Raw genomic sequence first — 19,083 nt, 5'->3', positions numbered from 1 at the left:
GGGAAAGAGAGAATCTATTCCCATCGGTGGCCTAGATCAAATGCAAAATTCTGCACGTCTGTTTCTTATTTTGAGACCCAAAAAGATGAAGTAGGAGAGTAGAACTTCAAGAAGATCTCAAGAAGATGATAACTGACTCTGCCTAGATGAGACCGTGGTGTCGGCTAGAGTCGAAGGCATCAGAGCCCAATCGGAGCTGCTGCTGGACAGTTCAAACACGAGCGAAGGTTCACCTTTCGTAGGAAAGCACCAGACCTATGCCTGGGGCACCGGGAACCCTGGCTGTCACTCAGGGAAGGTACCGGACCTTCAACTTTATTCAAGTAGCAACTTGAATGTGACGAGGTTCCTTTGCTCTGTCACCCTTTCTCCTTCACACGCAAGGGAGGCAGGCACGTTAGTGTGAAGAAAGGAATTTCACCTAGTAGGCTGTAATAACTCCTACAGGTCAATCTGTGCACAGCTCCTCTTATAGGACCTGACATTTCACAAGACAATGACAATTACAACTGGGCCTTCAAAACGGTCCTTAACCTCCTAGATCCCAAATCTCAACGTATTTCCAATAGAGATAATTTAGTTCTTCAAGAGCTCTCTCATGCTGCGGGAGAATATACAATTAAATTTAAGTGAGCTTTGTCTTAAGTTCTTTTCAATAAAAACCCTCAGTCCATAGGGGGGCCAACTCCTACGGACACTCAGAGGTGGTGGCACCGTCCTGCTGAGCTGGAGGGGTCCGCAGGTTTGGAGTTCTGCCAGCGAAGCCCCGACAGGCCAGACGTATTCCTGACATAAACCCCGAGCGGATTTCCCTCCTCCTGTTTCAGGATCTAATGCTCTTCGGAGCGTGGCTGCCCCGGGCCTGGAGAAAGGCCCGCTCGGCAGGAACTGAAGGACAACCTCAAGCCAACGGCTTGTTTTCTTCTCCATGACTTTCAAGCTTCCAATAGGAGGAGGGGGACAAAGACACAAAGACAAAGGACGATCGGCTGCTCCGAACAGTGCCGGCCGCTCCGAAAACCGGCGGGGACGCGGCGGGGAGGGAAGGCGGCCGCACAGGCATGACTGATTCCCGGGGAAACGTGTGGAGGCCCCGCCAGGCCCCCAGCTGACAGCCGCGCCCAGGCCCACCGTCCGGCGGAGAACGCGCCCCCGCCCCAGCCCCCGCCCCCACTCCGGCCTCGCGCCCCGGCCCCGCGCTCCGCCCGGCCGGGCCCCAGCGTCCCCAGGCCTCCCCGGCCCCCGACCTCCCCGGGCCCAGCCTCCGGCCGAAGCGCGGCCAGTGGTCAGCGCGGCCCAGACCCGCCGCCCTCACGACGGCCCGCCTCACTCACCCTCCGTCACCTCCAGCACCTTAATCTGCTCCTCGGCGGCCGCCCGCACCTCCTGCACCGGGGACAGGATCCCCGTGAGCGTGTCCACCAACGCCTCCTTCAGCCCCTGGGCCACCGGCCCCGGCAGCCCGGAGGCCACACCAGCTGCCGCCGCTGCCGCCATCTTGCTCCGCGCCGCGCGCCAGCCCCGCGGCCCAACCCGCCGCCGCCGGACGGCTCCTGCGCGCGGCCAATCCGCGAGGCCGCGCCTGCGCACTGGCCGGGCAAGCGCGCGAGGGCGGGGCCGAGGTCCGAGCCTCAGGAGACAGCGCCACCTGCCGCGGGAACGAGAATTGCACCGTCTCCGCAGGTTGGGTTTCTCCTGCGGCTTAACGGCGGCTGAGCAGCCTTGCCGGGAGCGCAGCTCGTGACCTGTGACTCCACATGCACCGGTCCTTCACGCGTAAGATACTAAGTCAGGAGAGGGTGGGATGGGGATGGGTGGACGAGGCTTTAAGGAGAGGGTCGGAATTAGCTCCTCTTTCAAACCAACCGCTTTTGCCCCGAAACAGGTGAGAGTCTTCATATCTTAGCCTCCGGAATCCAAAGGTCGGGGGAAGGAATCTGCGTGGACTGGGCAGTGGGGAGTCCATTGGTTTTTCAGGTGGATGAGCCCAACCTCAAGGTTGGACCGTGGCTGGCCAGGAGAGAGCAGCGTGGGAAAGGGAATTCCGTCCAGGGTAAGTGCTTACAAGTCTTACTGAGAATAAGTCCTACTAGCTGAGAAAGTGTAAAGTTTTTTTCCAGGGAAATTATGGCTGGACCTTACAGGGTGGAGGGATAAGTAGTTAATATGGCCATCCCGGGCTGCTCGGGGACATGGCTCAAGGTGCAGAGACACTCCTAAAGCCTGGGGCAAGCGGAGAGGATTGTTGAGAGGGGTTAGCAGTGCAGACAGGGCAGGGACAAGCACGCGGCGGCACAGGGATGGGGCTGTCGTTGGAGTGCCAGGGTCAGAGCAGATGGGAACAGGCATTTCTTGGTAAGCTGTTCAGGTTAAGTGCCTTGAAAACGTTTCTAGGAACCACGACTCCTTCCCAAGTGGCAAAGAAAACCAGTTAGCAATTCCTAGCCCAGTTCTAAGACTTCAGAGGCTAAGCTGATCACAGGAATTAAGTCACCTCGTCTGAGTGTTCTTCCGAAAGAATGATTCCTCGATTATTTATTTTGAGGAGAGCTCTAAACCCACTTGCCACCTCCTACTAGAGGGCAGAGGTGGCTTGTGTCACCACAATTTCGTGGGGGAAAGATGCCCTTTTGGACACCACAGCTCCACAGTAGGGCAGAGTAGGGCTTCCTATTTTCCATCTTTCAGTGGCCAGAAGCAGAACTCTATTAGAACAGCTTCTCTTCTCAGAGGTTTAGTCACTTTTACCCCAAGAAGAAAACTTAGGCAAGTCCAGAGGGTGGTATGTTTTCAAACATCGAGGCTGTGGATGGAGGATTCAAAGAGCCCCGAGGTCTGGGCTGGACTTTTCGAGTTCTGGTGAAGGAGGCTGCGTCCAGTCTGCAAGCTGGACCCCACCCCGCGCTCAACCAAAGGGGCCGAGAGGGTCCTGCTTGGGGCTGAGGATCAGATATCCAGGCAGGTGGCTCTTATCTCTGGGTTTGGCAAATGACCTTCCCGATCAAGGCACGGGCCAGAAGATAAATGGAAACAGAAACCAGACAGAGGGAGCTGGAGAGAGCTATAGGACAACACAGAAGATAGCTTTATTGAAATGCAAATGGCATCAAACAGGTGACTCTTGGTGGGAGGAGACATGCCTGATGGACAGAGGGCCCAGGTGAGGGGCCTCCGGCAGTGATGGAGGAAGGCCTCTTCTGCGGCCCCGGCATGGACTTAACTTTCAACCACTTTGTTATTTAAGATGAATCACCGAGGGCACGGCCCAGCTCTCATTATGATTGTTACCGCAACTATGTACAACGGCTCACTTTCTCTACATCAGATATAAAGGGGGGTAGGTTGAAAGAGGGAGGGCCAGTGATAAAAACCATAAACACACAGACACACACACATATCCAGGTTTGGGGGTTTGTGCACAATAAATTAAAAAAAAAAAAGTGTTGCAAAGATTCCTGCCCACCTTCCACCTGAGCATCGCCATGCGTTTGAGAAACAAGATTCCATCACACAAACAGCGCTGCCTAAAACGGGGACGGGTGCGTTAGGGACAAGGAAAGGAACCCAGCAGGGGCTGGAATTCATTTGAGAAAAAGATTGTTCTGTTAAAAAATAACCAAAACACCAAAACCCAAAAAACAGCAAGTGGGAGGCCCTCGCACAGCAGTGGCCCAGAGACGGGCTGGGATGGGGCTGGGATGGGAACCTCTGCCTTCCCATCCACAACTTCTGTCTGGAGACACAAGACATGGCCTGGATGTGGGGAGAGCCCGCAGGAGCTGGACGAAGGGCCCGGGGTGACTTTAGTGCAGCGCTTCACTCGCCTTCTCGTCCTCTTCCAGCTGCTTGGTCCCGGAGCCCAGGAGGCCCAATGCCAGATGGTTCTTCGTCCTCCACCCACAAGTGCTCTCATGAGGAAAACGGACAAACTTGGAACAAAACCAGTTGTACGCACCTCATCTCCCACAAGGCCCCACCAGCAGGGGTCTGTGAGTTTGGAAAGATATGAAGCTCCTTTCAGATTAAAAAAAATTTTTTTTTATTCTGTCGCCATGAGTAGTTGTGTGTCCCGGTGCGGGGAAAGGATGGATGACCCCGACGACTTGATACTCCGCTGCCTCAACCTTTCTCCTGCGGACTGAGCAGGGCCGGGGTGTGTGTGTGTGGGCGGGGGGCAGGAGGTTCTGGCAGGTTCTCAGACCTGGCAGTGCCCTTTAGAACTGGGGCAAGGGCGAGGGATGCTGCTAAGAGAACAAGTTTTCATGGAAATGCAAGTCACATTTTTAAGCCATTCTCATCCTATTATATCACCAGAAAAAGGCTGAGTAGACATGTCACCCAGCAGAAGAGCTACCTGGAAGAGCTCTCCCACTGCGTCCCCCTGGGAAGCCCCTAGGAATCTCAGAGCCATGACATTTTTCTCTGAAGGTTGTGTTTGACTAGGAGATGCAAGCATTCCCCCCTAACTTCTTCCCAAAGGCACACATACCCGTCCTTTCTGTCAAATGAAAGGAAAAACAGAATCATGAGGAAACATGAGAACACTCTGAAACTAATGTTAAAGTCTGAATTATAACCGAGGACCTTATTTTTGGTCCTAAAGCCCCAGTGTGGGGACTCTGACCCTTGGCTTTCCCTAACACAGTGAGCTGCAAACTGTAGTGTGCAGCAGAATTACCAAGAGGTTCGTTAAAACACGAATCACTGGGCCTTCTCCCCAGTTTCTGATTCAACAGGTCCGGGATGGGTTCTGAGAACTTCATTTCTAACAAGTCCTCAGATGCTGCCAACGCTGCTGGTCTGGAAACATATGTAAGAACATATTAAGAAATGAAAGAGGTGGGCGTCAGCTCCCAGTTCCGACGCAGAAAATATAGCAGCACACAATATGTTGTTTTGGCAGAAAGCTATGAATTTGAGTAGGGAATGTCTGTCACGGGGGCCTATCCAATTAACTCACTTGTCTAGAAATCAGAATAAATAGTTGAGAGGAGGCAAAAAAGGAAAAAAAAATAAATGAAAGAGGTGAGAATTCCCTGGCGGTCCAGTGCTTAGGACTCAGCGCTTTCACTGCTGTGGCCTGGGTTCAATCCCTGGTCAGGGAACTAAGATCCCGCAAGCCGAGGGGCACAGCCAAAAAAAAAAAAAAAGAAGAGAGAGATGAATCAAGGGACCAAGTGTTCACTTACTTCCATGACCATGCCTATCACAGAAAACTCTCCGTGGCATAACCACTAAGAAAGAACCAAAACACCAAACTGGGAGGATCCAGTACACACAGGCTAATTTTCCACTGTGTTGGTATTTCTGCAGCTTCCAAATTTCTCTTGGTGTCCTCACGTTCAGACTATGCCGTCTCTCACAGGGTCTGTGGCTGGAGCTGACACGCACACATGGACCCTCAGCAGTGGGCAAGCCAAGGTGGCGGCCCCCTATATCCTTGATCAGGTTGACTGAGGGCTCATGAATATATAAAATGGATTCAATTATAAAGGGCATTATCCTCAGGCGTTGGCCTTCTGGGAACACAGTGTCCCTAAGACCATTTTCTTACGGCCTCTTTGGTGGGGGCCATGGACAGAACTCACTAGTAGTTATCAGTCATCATAAGAGAGTACTGGGGTTCCACTAGTGAACCCTCTGGAAGAGCACATTTCATCCCATCAGTTGAGGGGGGTTGCTTACTAGTAGACTAGAGTCTACTTACTAGCTTCAGCTTAGGTAAGGCTTCCCTTAGGTAAGGGAAAAAAGTATGACGAGAAGTTACATTTGGTGACCCAGATGACTTTAGCCCTAGGAAGCATGCCTCGTTAAATGTGTGATTAGGACAGGCGCAATTTCCTCTCCCAAACGCCTTGCAATAAAGGGTCCCTAACGTAGCATGGAGGCTCGCCCTGATCCCAGCTTACAGGGCCAAGCCCCACTCATGCAGGCAACTTTCACCCCTGTGCAGGGTTGGTGTGTGTGAGGTGCTGGTGGGAAGGCGCAGGTCACCACTGCTTTCTTCCTCCTCTTGGAAAAGTACAGGAAATAAAGTGACCTCAGAGACTGAAGAGTGCCCCTCTTGTCTCAGGGAGCTAGGAGCGAAGAAATGGTGAGATTAGGCCCAAACCAGGAAAACCAGAAAGCAAGAAATAAAAAATTCTTTTAAAATCACTATTTTGTCTTGGGTCCTTAAGGAGTATGGATTGATGAGTGAGAAGTTTGGTAATTCAGAACCGAAGCTTAGCATGTGACCAAAGCTTAGCGTGTCAACCACTAAGGACTCTGCAATAGGGGCTCCCCAGGACCTCAGGAAACCCAACTTTCCTGCAGCTTCCCGAGGCTTCGACCACGTGACAAAGACGCTGGGCTGACACTCACGCACACACAGAGATAAGCACCGCAGAGCTGCCTCAAAGCAGAGGTTTTAAAACATACTCGATGAAGCTCAGAAAACAGGGAGTGGCAGCAGTCAGCTGCTCTTGTGAGAGAGACACACACAGACATCGGGTCCTCTGCTGGCCTCCATCACCTAGTACTTTATTTTTCGTGCCTAGGCAGGGGCTGAGGACAAATACACTGGACAAAACGCGTTGGTCTCCTTCATCCAGGAACGAGGGGCCGCGGCCGCACCTCTGCCCTGAGACGGGGCTGGGCATTGAGCCACGTGGTCTGCTCGCCGGCTTTGGTGAGGAAAGGAGTTGGGGGCTGGAGCGGGGGGAGGGCACACACTCCAGTCCTGGAGAGGCCGGATTCTTCTCAAGGTGCTGGGCGTTGAGAGTTTAGCCCTGGGACCCAGCTTTTCTCTTTTGAGGGATCCCAGTGGTCTCGACCAAGAAGCAGGGGTGTAGGTGGGAGAGAATGCTGTGGATCTGCGCTTGCCACTCATTCCAGGGTGGAGGCAGTGGGGCTCGGGCTTCAGCTCCAGAGGACTCTGGATGAGCGCCCCGAGGGTCCTAGCACCGTGAGGAGTTTCGGCCTGCCCCGGTCGCCGTGTCACCGTGATTCCTGGGGGACGATGCACGCCCACAGCCAGGGGCCCAGGCCCCAGAGGGAAAGCGGAGGGGCAGTGCCATTTCGCCAGATGGGATCCCACTTTCTGGAGGCAAGCGGCTGGAGACCCGGGCTGAACGCGGCAGTCAGCCGAGAGCAGAGCGGTGGATCCTCCGGGAACGGAGATGAAACGCCGGAACCTGAGGCCTCCAGAGCCAGCCTGCTGAGGATCCACGTAAACTTCGCGGTGGTATCCACGGTGACCGGGGAGGCGGGAATCGCTTTGGGGGTCTGAGGCAGTTGGAATGGAGGAAGAGGGTCACCCCTTTCCTTTTTCTCAAGTAGCCAGTTAACGCCCATGACCGAAGGCACTGGCTGGGCAGCACCGAGAACAGAGAGAAAGGCTCAGCCCCCGGGTGGAGATGGCGCTGGGAGCCTGAGCCCGGCCACGGGACTGCAGCCGGGGAGGGGCCACGAGAGGCCAGAGCCCAGAGAAGGCCCGCTCAGGTGTCTCCCCGTCCTTCCAAGCTAGAACACCCAGCTGCGGGGCTTTCCTCCTCCTGCACGGCAGAGACCTTAAGGCAGTGATGTCAGCACCATCCTTGGACAAGCAGCCTCTTCCCGCTCAGAATTGCATATTTTCCGGCTGAGCTGGGGGTCTCCACGGCTCTAGCAGCATCAGCAGACGTCGTCTCGAGCAGAGACGAGCCCGTCACCCATGGCAGCCACCAGGTGAATGCATTAGATTTTGGAGGGGGCAATCTGGACCACCTTTTGGACCTAAATGAAAGGCTTCTGATACGAAGATTCAGATGCAGCTACTCCTTGGTTTGGCGGGACAGAGCGATCCTGGTTAGTGATTAGTGTGCCTGTAGGTTCTGATAAGGTCTTGTGCTACTTGGGGATCTGAAGAGCAAACACCTGGGCCCAGGCTCATCACACATCCCTGGTCTGCAGAGCCCAAAACCGCAGCCTCACCAGGCAACCCAGTGCGCTGGACAGCTAATCACGGGCTTCTCGCTGGCTGGCTCCTGGGGTTTTGGCTCCAATTTCTCAGGTGATCCTGAAGGTCCAGAAAACAAGGAGATGTGTGCATTTAATGGAAGTTAACATTTCCTGCTAGACTGTGAACGTAAGGGCCCACGTCTTTTTTTTTTAAACCTAGTGACTTGTACACAGTAAGCGCCCTAGAAGTGCTCGTCTGATGAAGGAATTAGGACTGCCGAAACTTCAGGGCAACTTCTGCAAAAAGTGGATCCCTTTGGAAGGCAGATCTCTGCCACCAGATCAAACTCCTTATATTCTGAGTGCGAGCATCTCACATGGATGTCCACTCCTAAGGGACTAGTCACTTGTTCGAAACCAACAGTAAAGGCCGGCTGGGGATTTTGGATTCAGTTGGGCAAAGCGGTCGCCATCAGAACAGTGCAGGGAGGGGCTCCACAGGCCACAGGACAGAGAGAGTTCCAGTTTGCGGTTTTCCTCCAGTCCACGGGGAGGCTCAGATTAGATCTTCTCTCAGGGTGAGGCGATGCGCTCTCCTCAAGAGGCTGTGCGCCGGGCTCCAGGCAGAGCGTGTGTTTTCTCAAAAGGGACCTCGAGGTCCCTCGTGGCCCACTGCTGAGCCAATGCTACATGTCCCATGTGAGCCCCAAGGGTGGCAGACACAGTGGCATGGCAGGTGTCTAGCTGGTGCCAATCAGGTGGCATCGGGCTCTCCAAAGAGCGACTTGGAAAAGCAACGTGAGCGTCTCGTGGACGTGGGAGGAAATGGGGAAAAAACAAACCAAAAAGAGAGGAGAATAAATAGGCAAGTGGGAGGGGAAAGTGGAAACAAAACAAAAAACAAAAATAAAAAGTAAAAAAAGTAGGGTTTATCGACTCATGCGTATTAAATTAGAGGCCGAGATGGAGCCGGCGGTGCTTCTCTGAAGGCTGTGGCGGCACCTCTGGGGTCTGGCAACTTCTCAGATCACAGCCGTCTCGTCGGTGCCCCCATGTGGTCCAGAGGGCAGGGCGGGCGGCACGCTCTGTGCCCAGGCAAATGGATTTCCTCCCTCCAGCTTCAGCTTTTCCTTTTCCTTTTTTTTTTTTTTTTAAACCCTTTACAGATTGATTTAAACGTTTTTAAATCACATGCTTCTTTTTCTGGGCTGCAGCCAAATCTTGGGGTGCGGGGAGCTGTTGGCAGTGGCGATGGAACTGGGCAGGGTCCGCGGGAAGGTCTGGGGAGCCGCCGCCTCCCCCAGCAGATTCCCCCACGGGGCCGTGTCTCTGAGTTGTCTGTGAGCATCAGTTAGGAACTACTGCAGGCTTGTTTGATGTCTTCTGAACCCCTCCCCAGAAAGCTCAGGAGTTTGTAATTGAGACAAGAAATCAAGGAAAAAGACCCAGGATCATCTTTTCCCCAAAGTCACAAGAGGAGGCCAGGAAATGTACCTGGGGACACAGGTCCACCCACCAGTCCCATCAGGAGTTCTTGAAGGTGCAGCACCAGGAAGCCGCCCCCTCCTTCCACCTCCCCCCTCCTGTCCTCGTGGCCAGAGAGCCAGCGCCCAGGAGGAAGCGGGGAAGAGGAGGCTGCACGCAGCAGTGTCCGCATCCTGCTGTCCTGCGACTGGCCGCCGGGCCCTCAGAGCGTGGCCTGGAGGTTGGGGTCCAGGATGCTTTCTCGGTCTGGAGACTCGATGTAATTGGCAGCCTCCTGAAGTTTCAGCAGCATGGCCATCTAAGGAGGGGCGGAGAGACAGTTACGGAGAGCTGGGACTTTGGGAAACACAGAAAACCAGACTGTGGGTCTGGTCCTGCGTCTGCAAGGGGCTGAGAGCCCGGACAGTTTGCGGCTGGTTCAGGAAGAGGCCAAGATGACTGCCTCCACCCTGTGTGTAAGCTCGAATGCGGGGACCAGCCTCGGGAGTGACGGGCAGGTAGGGTGCTGCTCTGGCCGTGACGTGCGGGGAAGGCCAGAGGGCAGAGCCACCTCCTCCCTGCCAGGTGCCAGCGCTCCCCGGCCAGTCCCAGGAGGAGGTGGGAAGGGCCCAAAGACCGTCTAAGAGCTCTCCTTGCAAACAGACCACGGCCCAGCGGCTGCACCCAGTGCCCTTAGGACCTGCTTCTCCCTAGTTCCCACCCCATCGCTTCAGCGGGGCCTGAGCTGTGCCGCGTGGCACGTGGGATCTTAGTTCCCCGACCAGGGATCGAACCCGCACCCCTTGCATTGGAAGTGCGGAGTCTTAACCACTGGACCGCCGGGGAAGTCCCACCTCCCGCCCTTCTCCCCTCGGTTTCCCTCAACACTTCACGACTCCGACTCTCCATTCAGCTGAGGAAGCCTCATTGCCTCGCTATGGCTCCGCCTTCCAGCCTCTGTTTCCGTGATATTAGCACCCTCCCGATTTAAAGGCCTTTTGACACAGAGGATATCTGTTTTCTACAAGGTCAAAATTTAAATAAAATGTCTTAGGACTAAAGGAGAGGAATCTCCTACTCGAAAAGGTAAAATTGCAAAAGGTCCTGGAGTTTGTGCACGTTAAGTTCCTCAGACCATCTGCCAAATCATCCTCCAAAACAGTGACTGACAAATGCCCCCACCAGCAGAACAAAGGTCCGAGCTTCCTCACGCACACGATTCTGCAAATGCGAAACAGTTATCTCCTTGTTGTGATACGCATCTCCCCAGTGATTAGAGAGGGGAAGGGTCTTTTTCTGTTTTTATTGGCCCTTTTTTTAAATAGTATTTTTTAAATTAATTAATCTATCTATCTATTTATTTATTTATTTTTGGCTGTGTTGGGTCTTCGTTGCTGCGCACGGGCTTTCTCTAGTTGGGGAGAGTGGGGGCTACTCTTTGTTGCGGTGTGCAGTGGCTTCTCTTGTTGCGGAGCACGGGCTCTAGGCATGCGGACTTCAGGAGTTGTGGCACACAGGCTCAGTAGTTGTGGCTCGCGGGCTCTAGAGCGCAGGCTCAGCAATTGTGGCTCACGGGCTTAGTTGCTCCGCGGCATGTGGGATCTTCCCGGGACTGGGCTCGAACCCATGTCCCCTGCCTTGGCAGGCGGATTCTTAACCACTGCGCCACCAGGGAAGTCCCTTTATTGGCCCTTTGCATTTCCTCTAGTCAACACCTGCCCCTTGCCTCCTTTGCCCATTGTTGCTCTGCGTGACAGTGTTGGGGGGAAGGGTCACGTGTTCTGGGTGTCAGTCCTCTCTTGGCTACAAGCACTGCAGACATTTCCCCTAGTTTGTCACTTGTCTCAGCTTACTTTCCAAGGGCTCCTGAAGCCCCTGGACCGCGGCAGCCCGCAGAACGGCAGCAGGGCAAGCACCCGTGGGTCCCACTGCTCTCCTGCTCTGGCCGCCGTTCCCACCTGGGCTCCGCCCGGACCCGGGTCTTTGCTAGAGGACACACACCTTGCTGGCGGGTAACGCTGTGTAGCTTAGCCCAGGGTTCTGACGGCCAGAGTGTCCCACCCCCTGGCCTCGTGCTTGTCCCGGCCTCCGGGCCCCAGCGGGCTGTGGACGAGGGTTCCGTTCTGTGACACTCTGACTTTTGCCTTAGAGCGGCCTCTACTTACCAGGGGGTCGGAGTCCAGGGAGCTGGGGGTGCTGTCCTTGACCGTCCTGTCCTCAGGGGGTGAAGCAATGCTGTGAGGGCCCACAGTGGGTGGGGGCAGGTGGTACAGCTTTGACTGGTCTTGTTGGGCTGACGGCCAGGGAAGAGTGTCCCGGACCCACTCGACGGGGTCCTCCCAGGCGGCTTTCTGCCCGTGAACCTGGAGACAAGGAGAGATGTGATCACTGGGCGAGGAACCCGCAGATGAGAGGCTTGTTCGTGGAGTCTCCTGATGGCGTGTGCACTTCCTCAAACGGAAAGCTCGAGGCTCTGATCCCTGTGGGATTTCCTCTGAGTTTCCCAATGAGGGAAGCAAAATAAGTTGGCATAAATTGGTAGAAAGCATTTTGGAGGATAATTTGGCAGGCTGCATTAAAACTTAACATGGCCAAATCTTATGACCCCACGATTTTATTTTCCAAGTAAGAAATTCTTTCAGTTTAGTAATACCTTTTGAGAGAAATTTCACCTTTGTTGAAATGAGATATTATCTGTGGAAAAATGATGTAAGTCGGGGGACTTCCCTGGTGGCGCAGTGGTTAAGAATCCACCTGCCAAGGCAGGGGACACAGGTTCAAGCCCAGGTCCGGGAAGATCCCACGTGCTGCGGAGCAACTAAGCCCGTGAGCCACGACTACTGAGCCTGCGCTCTAGAGCCCGCGAGCCACAACTACTGAAGCCCGCGCGCCACAACTACTGAAGCCCGCGCGCCTAGAGCCCGAGAACGGCAGCAGGGCAAGCACCCGTGGGTCCCACTGCTCTCCTGCTCTGGCCGCCGTTCCCACCTGGGCTCCGCCCGGACCCGGGTCTTTGCTAGAGGACACACACCTTGCTGGCGGGTAACGCTGTGTAGCTTAGCCCAGGGTTCTGACGGCCAGAGTGTCCCACCCCCTGGCCTCGTGCTTGTCCCGGCCTCCGGGCCCCAGCGGGCTGTGGACGAGGGTTCCGTTCTGTGACACTCTGACTTTTGCCTTAGAGCGGCCTCTACTTACCAGGGGGTCGGAGTCCAGGGAGCTGGGGGTGCTGTCCTTGACCGTCCTGTCCTCAGGGGGTGAAGCAATGCTGTGAGGGCCCACAGTGGGTGGGGGCAGGTGGTACAGCTTTGACTGGTCTTGTTGGGCTGACGGCCAGGGAAGAGTGTCCCGGACCCACTCGACGGGGTCCTCCCAGGCGGCTTTCTGCCCGTGAACCTGGAGACAAGGAGAGATGTGATCACTGGGCGAGGAACCCGCAGATGAGAGGCTTGTTCGTGGAGTCTCCTGATGGCGTGTGCACTTCCTCAAACGGAAAGCTCGAGGCTCTGATCCCTGTGGGATTTCCTCTGAGTTTCCCAATGAGGGAAGCAAAATAAGTTGGCATAAATTGGTAGAAAGCATTTTGGAGGATAATTTGGCAGGCTGCATTAAAACTTAACATGGCCAAATCTTATGACCCCACGATTTTATTTTCCAAGTAAGAAATTCTTTCAGTTTAGTAATACCTTTTGAGAGAAATTTCACCTTTGTTGAAATGAGATATTATCTGTGGAAAAATGATGTAAGTCGGGGGACTTCCCTGGTGGCGCAGTGGTTAAGAATCCACCTGCCAAGGCAGGGGACACAGGTTCAAGCCCAGGTCCGGGAAGATCCCACGTGCTGCGGAGCAACTAAGCCCGTGAGCCACGACTACTGAGCCTGCGCTCTAGAGCCCGCGAGCCACAACTACTGAAGCCCGCGCGCCACAACTACTGAAGCCCGCGCGCCTAGAGCCCGTGCTCCTCAACAAGAGAAGCCACCGCAATGAGAAGCCCGCGCACCACAACGAAGAGTAGCCCCCGCTCTCTGCAACTAGAGAAAGCCCGCGTGCAGCAACAAAGACCCAACTCAGCCAAAAATATATAAATAAATATTTTAAAAACACAAAAGAGCTTTAAAAAAATGATGTAAGTTGGGAAACTATTAATAATAATGCAAATTAAATGAAATAATGATACGCTGCATCTCTAGAAATCTACCATATCATCAGGCAGTGTCTATCACAGTGACACATTACTTCTATGGATAATACGCGACAAGTAGGGTCTAGTCACCACATCACAGGTCATTGGATCACGCCGTAATTAACAGGTGAGAAAACTAAGGAGGTTTTAAAAAAGAAATGACATTTTCCTTTCACACCAAGTTCTTATTCTAACTTTTACTTTTACAAGTGTTCTCACGTATTTCATTTGCCTTCGCAACACTGCCAAGTGATTTAGGCAGAACAGAATTTATACCACCTCCTTTTTTACACATGAGGATATTAAACGGTTTAAGTAACTTGGCCAGAGTAACATTTTTATTAGTAGTTAGTAATGAGCTAAGGCTGTAATAGGGTTTTACTTAATTCTTTGCTCAATTATTTCTCTATCTGCCCTGATCCCTAGAGCAGAGCCAGAGGCCTAGGGCTGGACACACGGCCCCAGGGTCAGTGGTCATTTAGCGATTCGCTGAACGCTGGCCGAAGGCTGGAAAGCAGCGTGGTCTGTCCAGTGCCTCACCCGACCTGTCAGGAGGAGACCCTAAAGATCTCCGTGGCCCCGTGTCTAACCCTGTTTCCGCTCTGCGAGGTGGGCCAGCCTGGTGTCTGGGCTGAGTGGAGTTGAGGGCGGGCTCACCTTGATGCCGTCCTTGGCCCCTTCCTGCAGGTAGGGAATGATGGAGTTGTTCCATAGGTCAATGAACCAGGTCCGGAAGTCCTCAATGCCGATGGGGCAGGACAGAAAGAAGCAGGGGCCTGGGAAGAGGATGGGGCCGTGAAGACGGCCGAGAACCTTGCTGTCCCTGGTCATCTGCCCCCTTGACTCCTTTACACCAGGCAGAGGGTCTCGTAACCACGGGGTTGAAAGAAGCGCAGGGCTGGGCTAAACTGAGACTGAGGTCAGGACGGGCGAGGGCTGAGAGCCTGGCTGTAGCCTCGTGAACGATGCCTCCCTGGGTGGACGGGAGGTGGGGGAGCGAGGGGAAGCTTTAAACTCCCCCGGAATCCCTTCCCCCCTTCTTCCCAGTAATCGTGGGGAAATGAGGGCGAGGGGTCAGCTCTCTGAGGGCTGACTCAGGGTGCGGACTGCGCTGGGGGCACTTGCGCGGTGACTCGGGCACAGGGTCGGTGACTCTATGCGCTGAAGACACGAGAAGGAAAGGGCGTGCCCCGCCCCCGGCCCCAGGTGTGGCGCGGGAGGCCGTGGCAGGGCGGGCCATACCGATGAGGAAGTCTGAGGTGCTGTGCTTCTCCAGGAAGGTGTGCAGGTGGTACCACAGCTTGGGGACCCAGTCCAGCACCCGCAGCAGCTCCTCCCTGTTGGCGTTGACGTCGCAGTCCGACTCCACCAGCTTCCTCCGCAGGTAGCGAACCAGGAAGCCGTTGGCGGGCTCCACGTTGTTGGAGAAAGTCAGCATCCTGCGGCCGGGATGCGAAGGGTGCGGCGGGGAGCGCGGGGCCGCGTCCGGCTCATCCCCCGCGGGCCCACCCCCCCAATGCCCGCGGGGTCCGCTGAACCCAGGGCCACGGCAGAGCTGACTCTCGGATCGGTGACCCCCCTCAGGTAACCATCTGACCTCACTGGCCTGGACAAGGGGCATGCGGGCACAGAACCCGAACCTCAGCCACGAAGCCGCACCTCTCAGCTTTCCAGTCCCTTCCTGTCTCGGGGGCTCCGTCGCCCCCTGCACTGCCACGGCACACACACACCTGCTCCCTCCCCAGCCCACAGGGCTCGTTACTTCTCGTTCCTTCTGCTGCTGCCCTGGCCACATCCTGGATTGAACTGCTTTACGGACTCGGGTAGGGCTGGAAGGCTCATCCAGGGCCCCAGTCCTCACCTGAAGCTCAGATGCAAGCCGTGATTGGGGGTCATTTTCACCGGCTGATTAGTGGTGCCTATAATATAGGGACTGTGGGAAGAGAGAGAAAAGATTTGCTTAGACTTGTCTGAACGCTTGCTTTCTGCCACGTACCCTCCCCCGACGCCCATGGAAAGCTCATAGCTTGGGCTGGACTGGGCTCTCCTGCTGCCCACCGTGATGAAGCTAGTCCTGACTCCAGCTTACCATTTGTGATACTTGCAGGTCAGGGCCCCGTTGACCAGCTCGCTGATGGAGCCTGCTTCACTCAGGTCATCCAATAGGATCACCAGGGGGACATCCCCAATTCCCGTTTCCCGGTCTATCTGGTTAGCCAGGTTGGAGAGATACAGCTGCAGATCCTGAAATGAGAAAAGGCAGGGGGTCCACACTCGGGAGCAGTGAGCCCCTGGATGAGCCTTGAAGAGAAGGGTTTCAGAGAAGCTGAGCTGGCTCTGGATGCCCTGGGGCCTCGGTTCCTGTTTCACGCGCTTGGACCTGGAGCTACGGAAGACACCACCCCAGACCGATCAGCAGAGGCCCCTAGAGCCCACAGGGCTGGGGAACACATGCTTTTCTTCGATGGATTTACACCAGGAAGCACTCCTAACGGATGCGCCTCCCCGTGGGGCGGAGGCGGGGGCCAAGTGGCACAGCGTCGGGGGGGAACTGGGGAGGCAGCGGGACCTGGCAGGGGACAGCACGGTAGTGACAGTTCTGAGTGCTTCCCTGACGGAAGCCCACAGTCAGGGACAAATCCTGGAAAGAAAGGAAATGAAAGAGAAGGGGGGGACTGACGAGGCGGGCAGAGGGCCACCGGGACATGAGGGGACAGAGTGTGGACCGCGGTCCCTGCTGGGGTGGGAGCTCCCGGAGGCCCGGGGAGGGAGGAGACTGGAGCAGGGCTGAGACGGGAAAGGGGGTCACCGAGGGGCAGGGAGGTCAAGGCGGCGGCGAGGAAGGGGAGGGAAGACGGGGCAGGCGGGGTGGCGGCCACCTTGCAGGACTGCTGGTGCATGTTGAAGGTGCTGACGATGCCCTCGGTGACCTCGCGGCCGGAGCGCTCTACCAGATACTCGGCCAGGCGGTTGGTCAGGTAGGTCTTGCCGGTGCCACTGGGGCCGGAGAGGACAAGGCGCCGGTGCTTGAGCAGAAGGCCAATATAGTGCTGCATCATGGGCTTGGGGATGAGCGTCTCAAACACCAGGCTGTCCACACACTTCTCCTTGAGACCTGGACCCCAGCCCCCGACGGTGTGAGCCTGGGCGGCGCCCTGAGGCTCGCCTTCCTCACCCGGGGACCCTGCGGGAACCCCCAGGCCTGGTTCTGGAAACGAGCAGGCCGTGAGCTACGGGGGTGGGCGGAGGGGAAGCCCGGGCCGGGCAGAAATGTCCTGCAAACGACAACCTCCCTGGGACAGGTCGGGCCCGGGCTCATTCATCTTGCACCTCACGGTGATCTTCACGGTGACCTGCACCCTACAGCCCCGCAACCAGTTCTTGCTCGAGGAACGTGTGACAGAACACCCGATGGTCTCCACCCCGCATTCCTCAGCCCCACACCCAGAAGCGGGGACTGACCTTTGAGGGAGACTGCTATGTTGTTGACCCCTCGGCGGCAGGGGGGCAGCTCCGGGGGCTCCGCATCCAGGAGCCGTTTCACGTGGCTGACGCTGTAGCCGTGGATGGACTCGGTGCTTAGTCCCAGCGTCGAGGCTGGGTCCATCTTAGAAATGTAGTCCTGACGGGACAGGAGGGAGAGAAAGGAGATGCGCAGGATACACACACAGACATGAAGGCCACGAGGAAGGTGGTGCTACAGGGCACAGAAGTCGAAGGGGAAGGGGAGGCGCGATGTCTGTCCCACCGAGCACTCCTGCACAAACCTCAGAGGCCCCCAGACCCCAGTGTCATCAGAGGACCAGCAGACCCTCTGAGTTCTCGCATCCCTTACCTTGAACACTTGGAAAACAGCGTCATCCAGCAGCTTCCAGTCAACTTTTCCGCTGACCTTGCTGCACCCCAGGAAGAACTCCTGCTGCTTCAAGTCCTGTGAGGCCAGGGTAGATGCACGTGAGCCCAGGGCAGACGGCTCCAAAAAGGGGAGAACGTAAAAGGCCTTGGGAGCTGAGTGCTGTGGGTTCGGGGGTCCTTAGAGCCCAGATGTCCTTGGGTAGAAATGACAGTGTCACCCCCACCCCCCCGAAGTTCCTTACCCCTTTGATGATGTGCTGTGGGGGCATCCTCACCACCACCCGAAGAGTCACTTCCTCCTTTGGACCAGAGGTACTGATACCATCCATGGGAGACAGGTCTGGAAGTGAGAAAGGACTGTTGGTTTGGGGGTATCCACAGGCTTTCCTACATCTTCCTGCCACTAGCCTTTCCAGATAAGTTTTTTTTCATTTAAATTTTATTTATTTATTTATTTTTGGCTGTGTTGGGTCTTCGTTGCTGCGTGCGGGCTTTCTCCAGTTGCTGCGAGCCGGGGCTACTCTTCGTGGTGGCGCGCGGGCTTCTCATCGCGGTGGCTTCTCTTGTTGCGGAGCACAGGCTCTAGGTGCGCGGGCTTCAGTAGTTGTGGCTCGTGGGCTCTAGAGCGCAGGCTCAGTAGTTGTGGCGCACGGGCTTAGCTGCTCCGTGGCATGTGGGATGTTCCCGGACCAGGGCTCGAACCCGTGTCCCCTGCATCAGCAGGCGGACTCCCAACCACTGCGCCACCAGGGAAGCCCCTCCAGATAAGTTTTTATCTAACCCAAAATTGAAACTGGAGGCCAAGCCTGAACAGTGATTAAGGTCTTCGGACCACAGCAACCCTCAGTGTCTCAGGACACCAGCAGCGGCTTGGCGGCAGCACTGCTACGTCCCCGACCCAAGGGAGCCGCACCACGTCGAGCGGCGAACCCCGTCCTTCTTCCCAACAGGTACCTGTATCTGCGACGCTCGGGCTGAAGGGATGGCTGAGCGCCAGGCCCAGGGACCGCCGAGGGGACGGCAGAGCCGAAGATCCCGGGGCCTGCCCTGGAGCGGAGCTCGCCGAGGGCCCCGGGGCCACCTTCAGCCGGTCGTTCTCAGCTTTCAGCAGGTCCACCTCCAACTGCGGCAAGAACGGGTGTGTGTGTGGGGGGGGGAGGGACGGCGCCTGGAGCCTCGGCCGCCTGGTCCCGCGGCCCCGGCCCCTCCCCGCGGCCCCGCCCCGCCCAGGAGCCCCGCCCCGCCCCCCGGCCCCCCGGCCCCGCCCGGGACTGACCTGCATGTTGTGCATGGTCTCCCGCAGCTGGTCCAGCTGGTGGGCCGAGTTGAGGGCTTCCAGGCGGATGTCCGTGAGCTTCATCTCCTTCTCCCACAGCTCGGAGCGCAGCTCGGACACCTCCTTCTTCTCCGGCTCCTCCTCCTCGCTGCCCTGGAACAGCCGGGCGTGGGGTGCCGGGGGAGCGGGGCCCCTGGAAGGAGGCAGGGAGCGGCGGGCGTTAGCCGCTGAGCCCGCGGGTGGCGGTGACCGGCCCCACTGCCCGGGGAGCGGGCTGCAGTGGGGGGCACTCACTCGGGGGCGTCGGTGCCCGCGGAGGACGAGGCGGAGGACTTGATGGAGGGCGAGGCAGTCTCCGTAGCCTGGTGCTGCAGTTTGGGGGGCGAG

At 56.4% G+C, this 19,083-nt stretch overlaps 2 protein-coding genes across 2 annotated transcripts in view; both read right to left on the bottom strand.

Moving 5' to 3' along the window:
- The window catches only part of IPO9 (importin 9), a 45,877-nt gene extending 44,380 nt beyond the window's left edge, over window positions 1-1,497 (bottom strand). The window contains exon 1 of the mRNA XM_007456146.1: window positions 1,335-1,497. Within this exon, the coding sequence (XP_007456208.1) occupies window positions 1,335-1,497 (163 nt within the window). The remainder of the gene's footprint in view (window positions 1-1,334) is intronic.
- A 7,578-nt stretch (window positions 1,498-9,075) lies between these two features.
- Window positions 9,076-19,083, bottom strand: part of NAV1 (neuron navigator 1) — a 132,935-nt gene continuing 122,927 nt past the window's right edge. Inside the window, 10 exon segments of the mRNA XM_007456145.1 lie at window positions 9,076-9,703; window positions 12,580-12,777; window positions 14,223-14,341; window positions 14,808-15,004; window positions 15,427-15,498; window positions 15,655-15,809; window positions 16,445-16,680; window positions 17,028-17,187; window positions 17,401-17,496; window positions 17,663-17,760. Coding sequence (XP_007456207.1) covers window positions 9,608-9,703; window positions 12,580-12,777; window positions 14,223-14,341; window positions 14,808-15,004; window positions 15,427-15,498; window positions 15,655-15,809; window positions 16,445-16,680; window positions 17,028-17,187; window positions 17,401-17,496; window positions 17,663-17,760 — 1,427 coding nt within the window. The 3' untranslated portion in view covers window positions 9,076-9,607.

The sequence above is a fragment of the Lipotes vexillifer genome, unplaced genomic scaffold, assembly GCF_000442215.2.
Source record: "Lipotes vexillifer unplaced genomic scaffold, Lipotes_vexillifer_v1.1 scaffold1201, whole genome shotgun sequence".
Lineage (NCBI taxonomy): Eukaryota > Metazoa > Chordata > Mammalia > Artiodactyla > Lipotidae > Lipotes > Lipotes vexillifer.
This window is presented reverse-complemented; position numbering and strand designations above follow the sequence as displayed.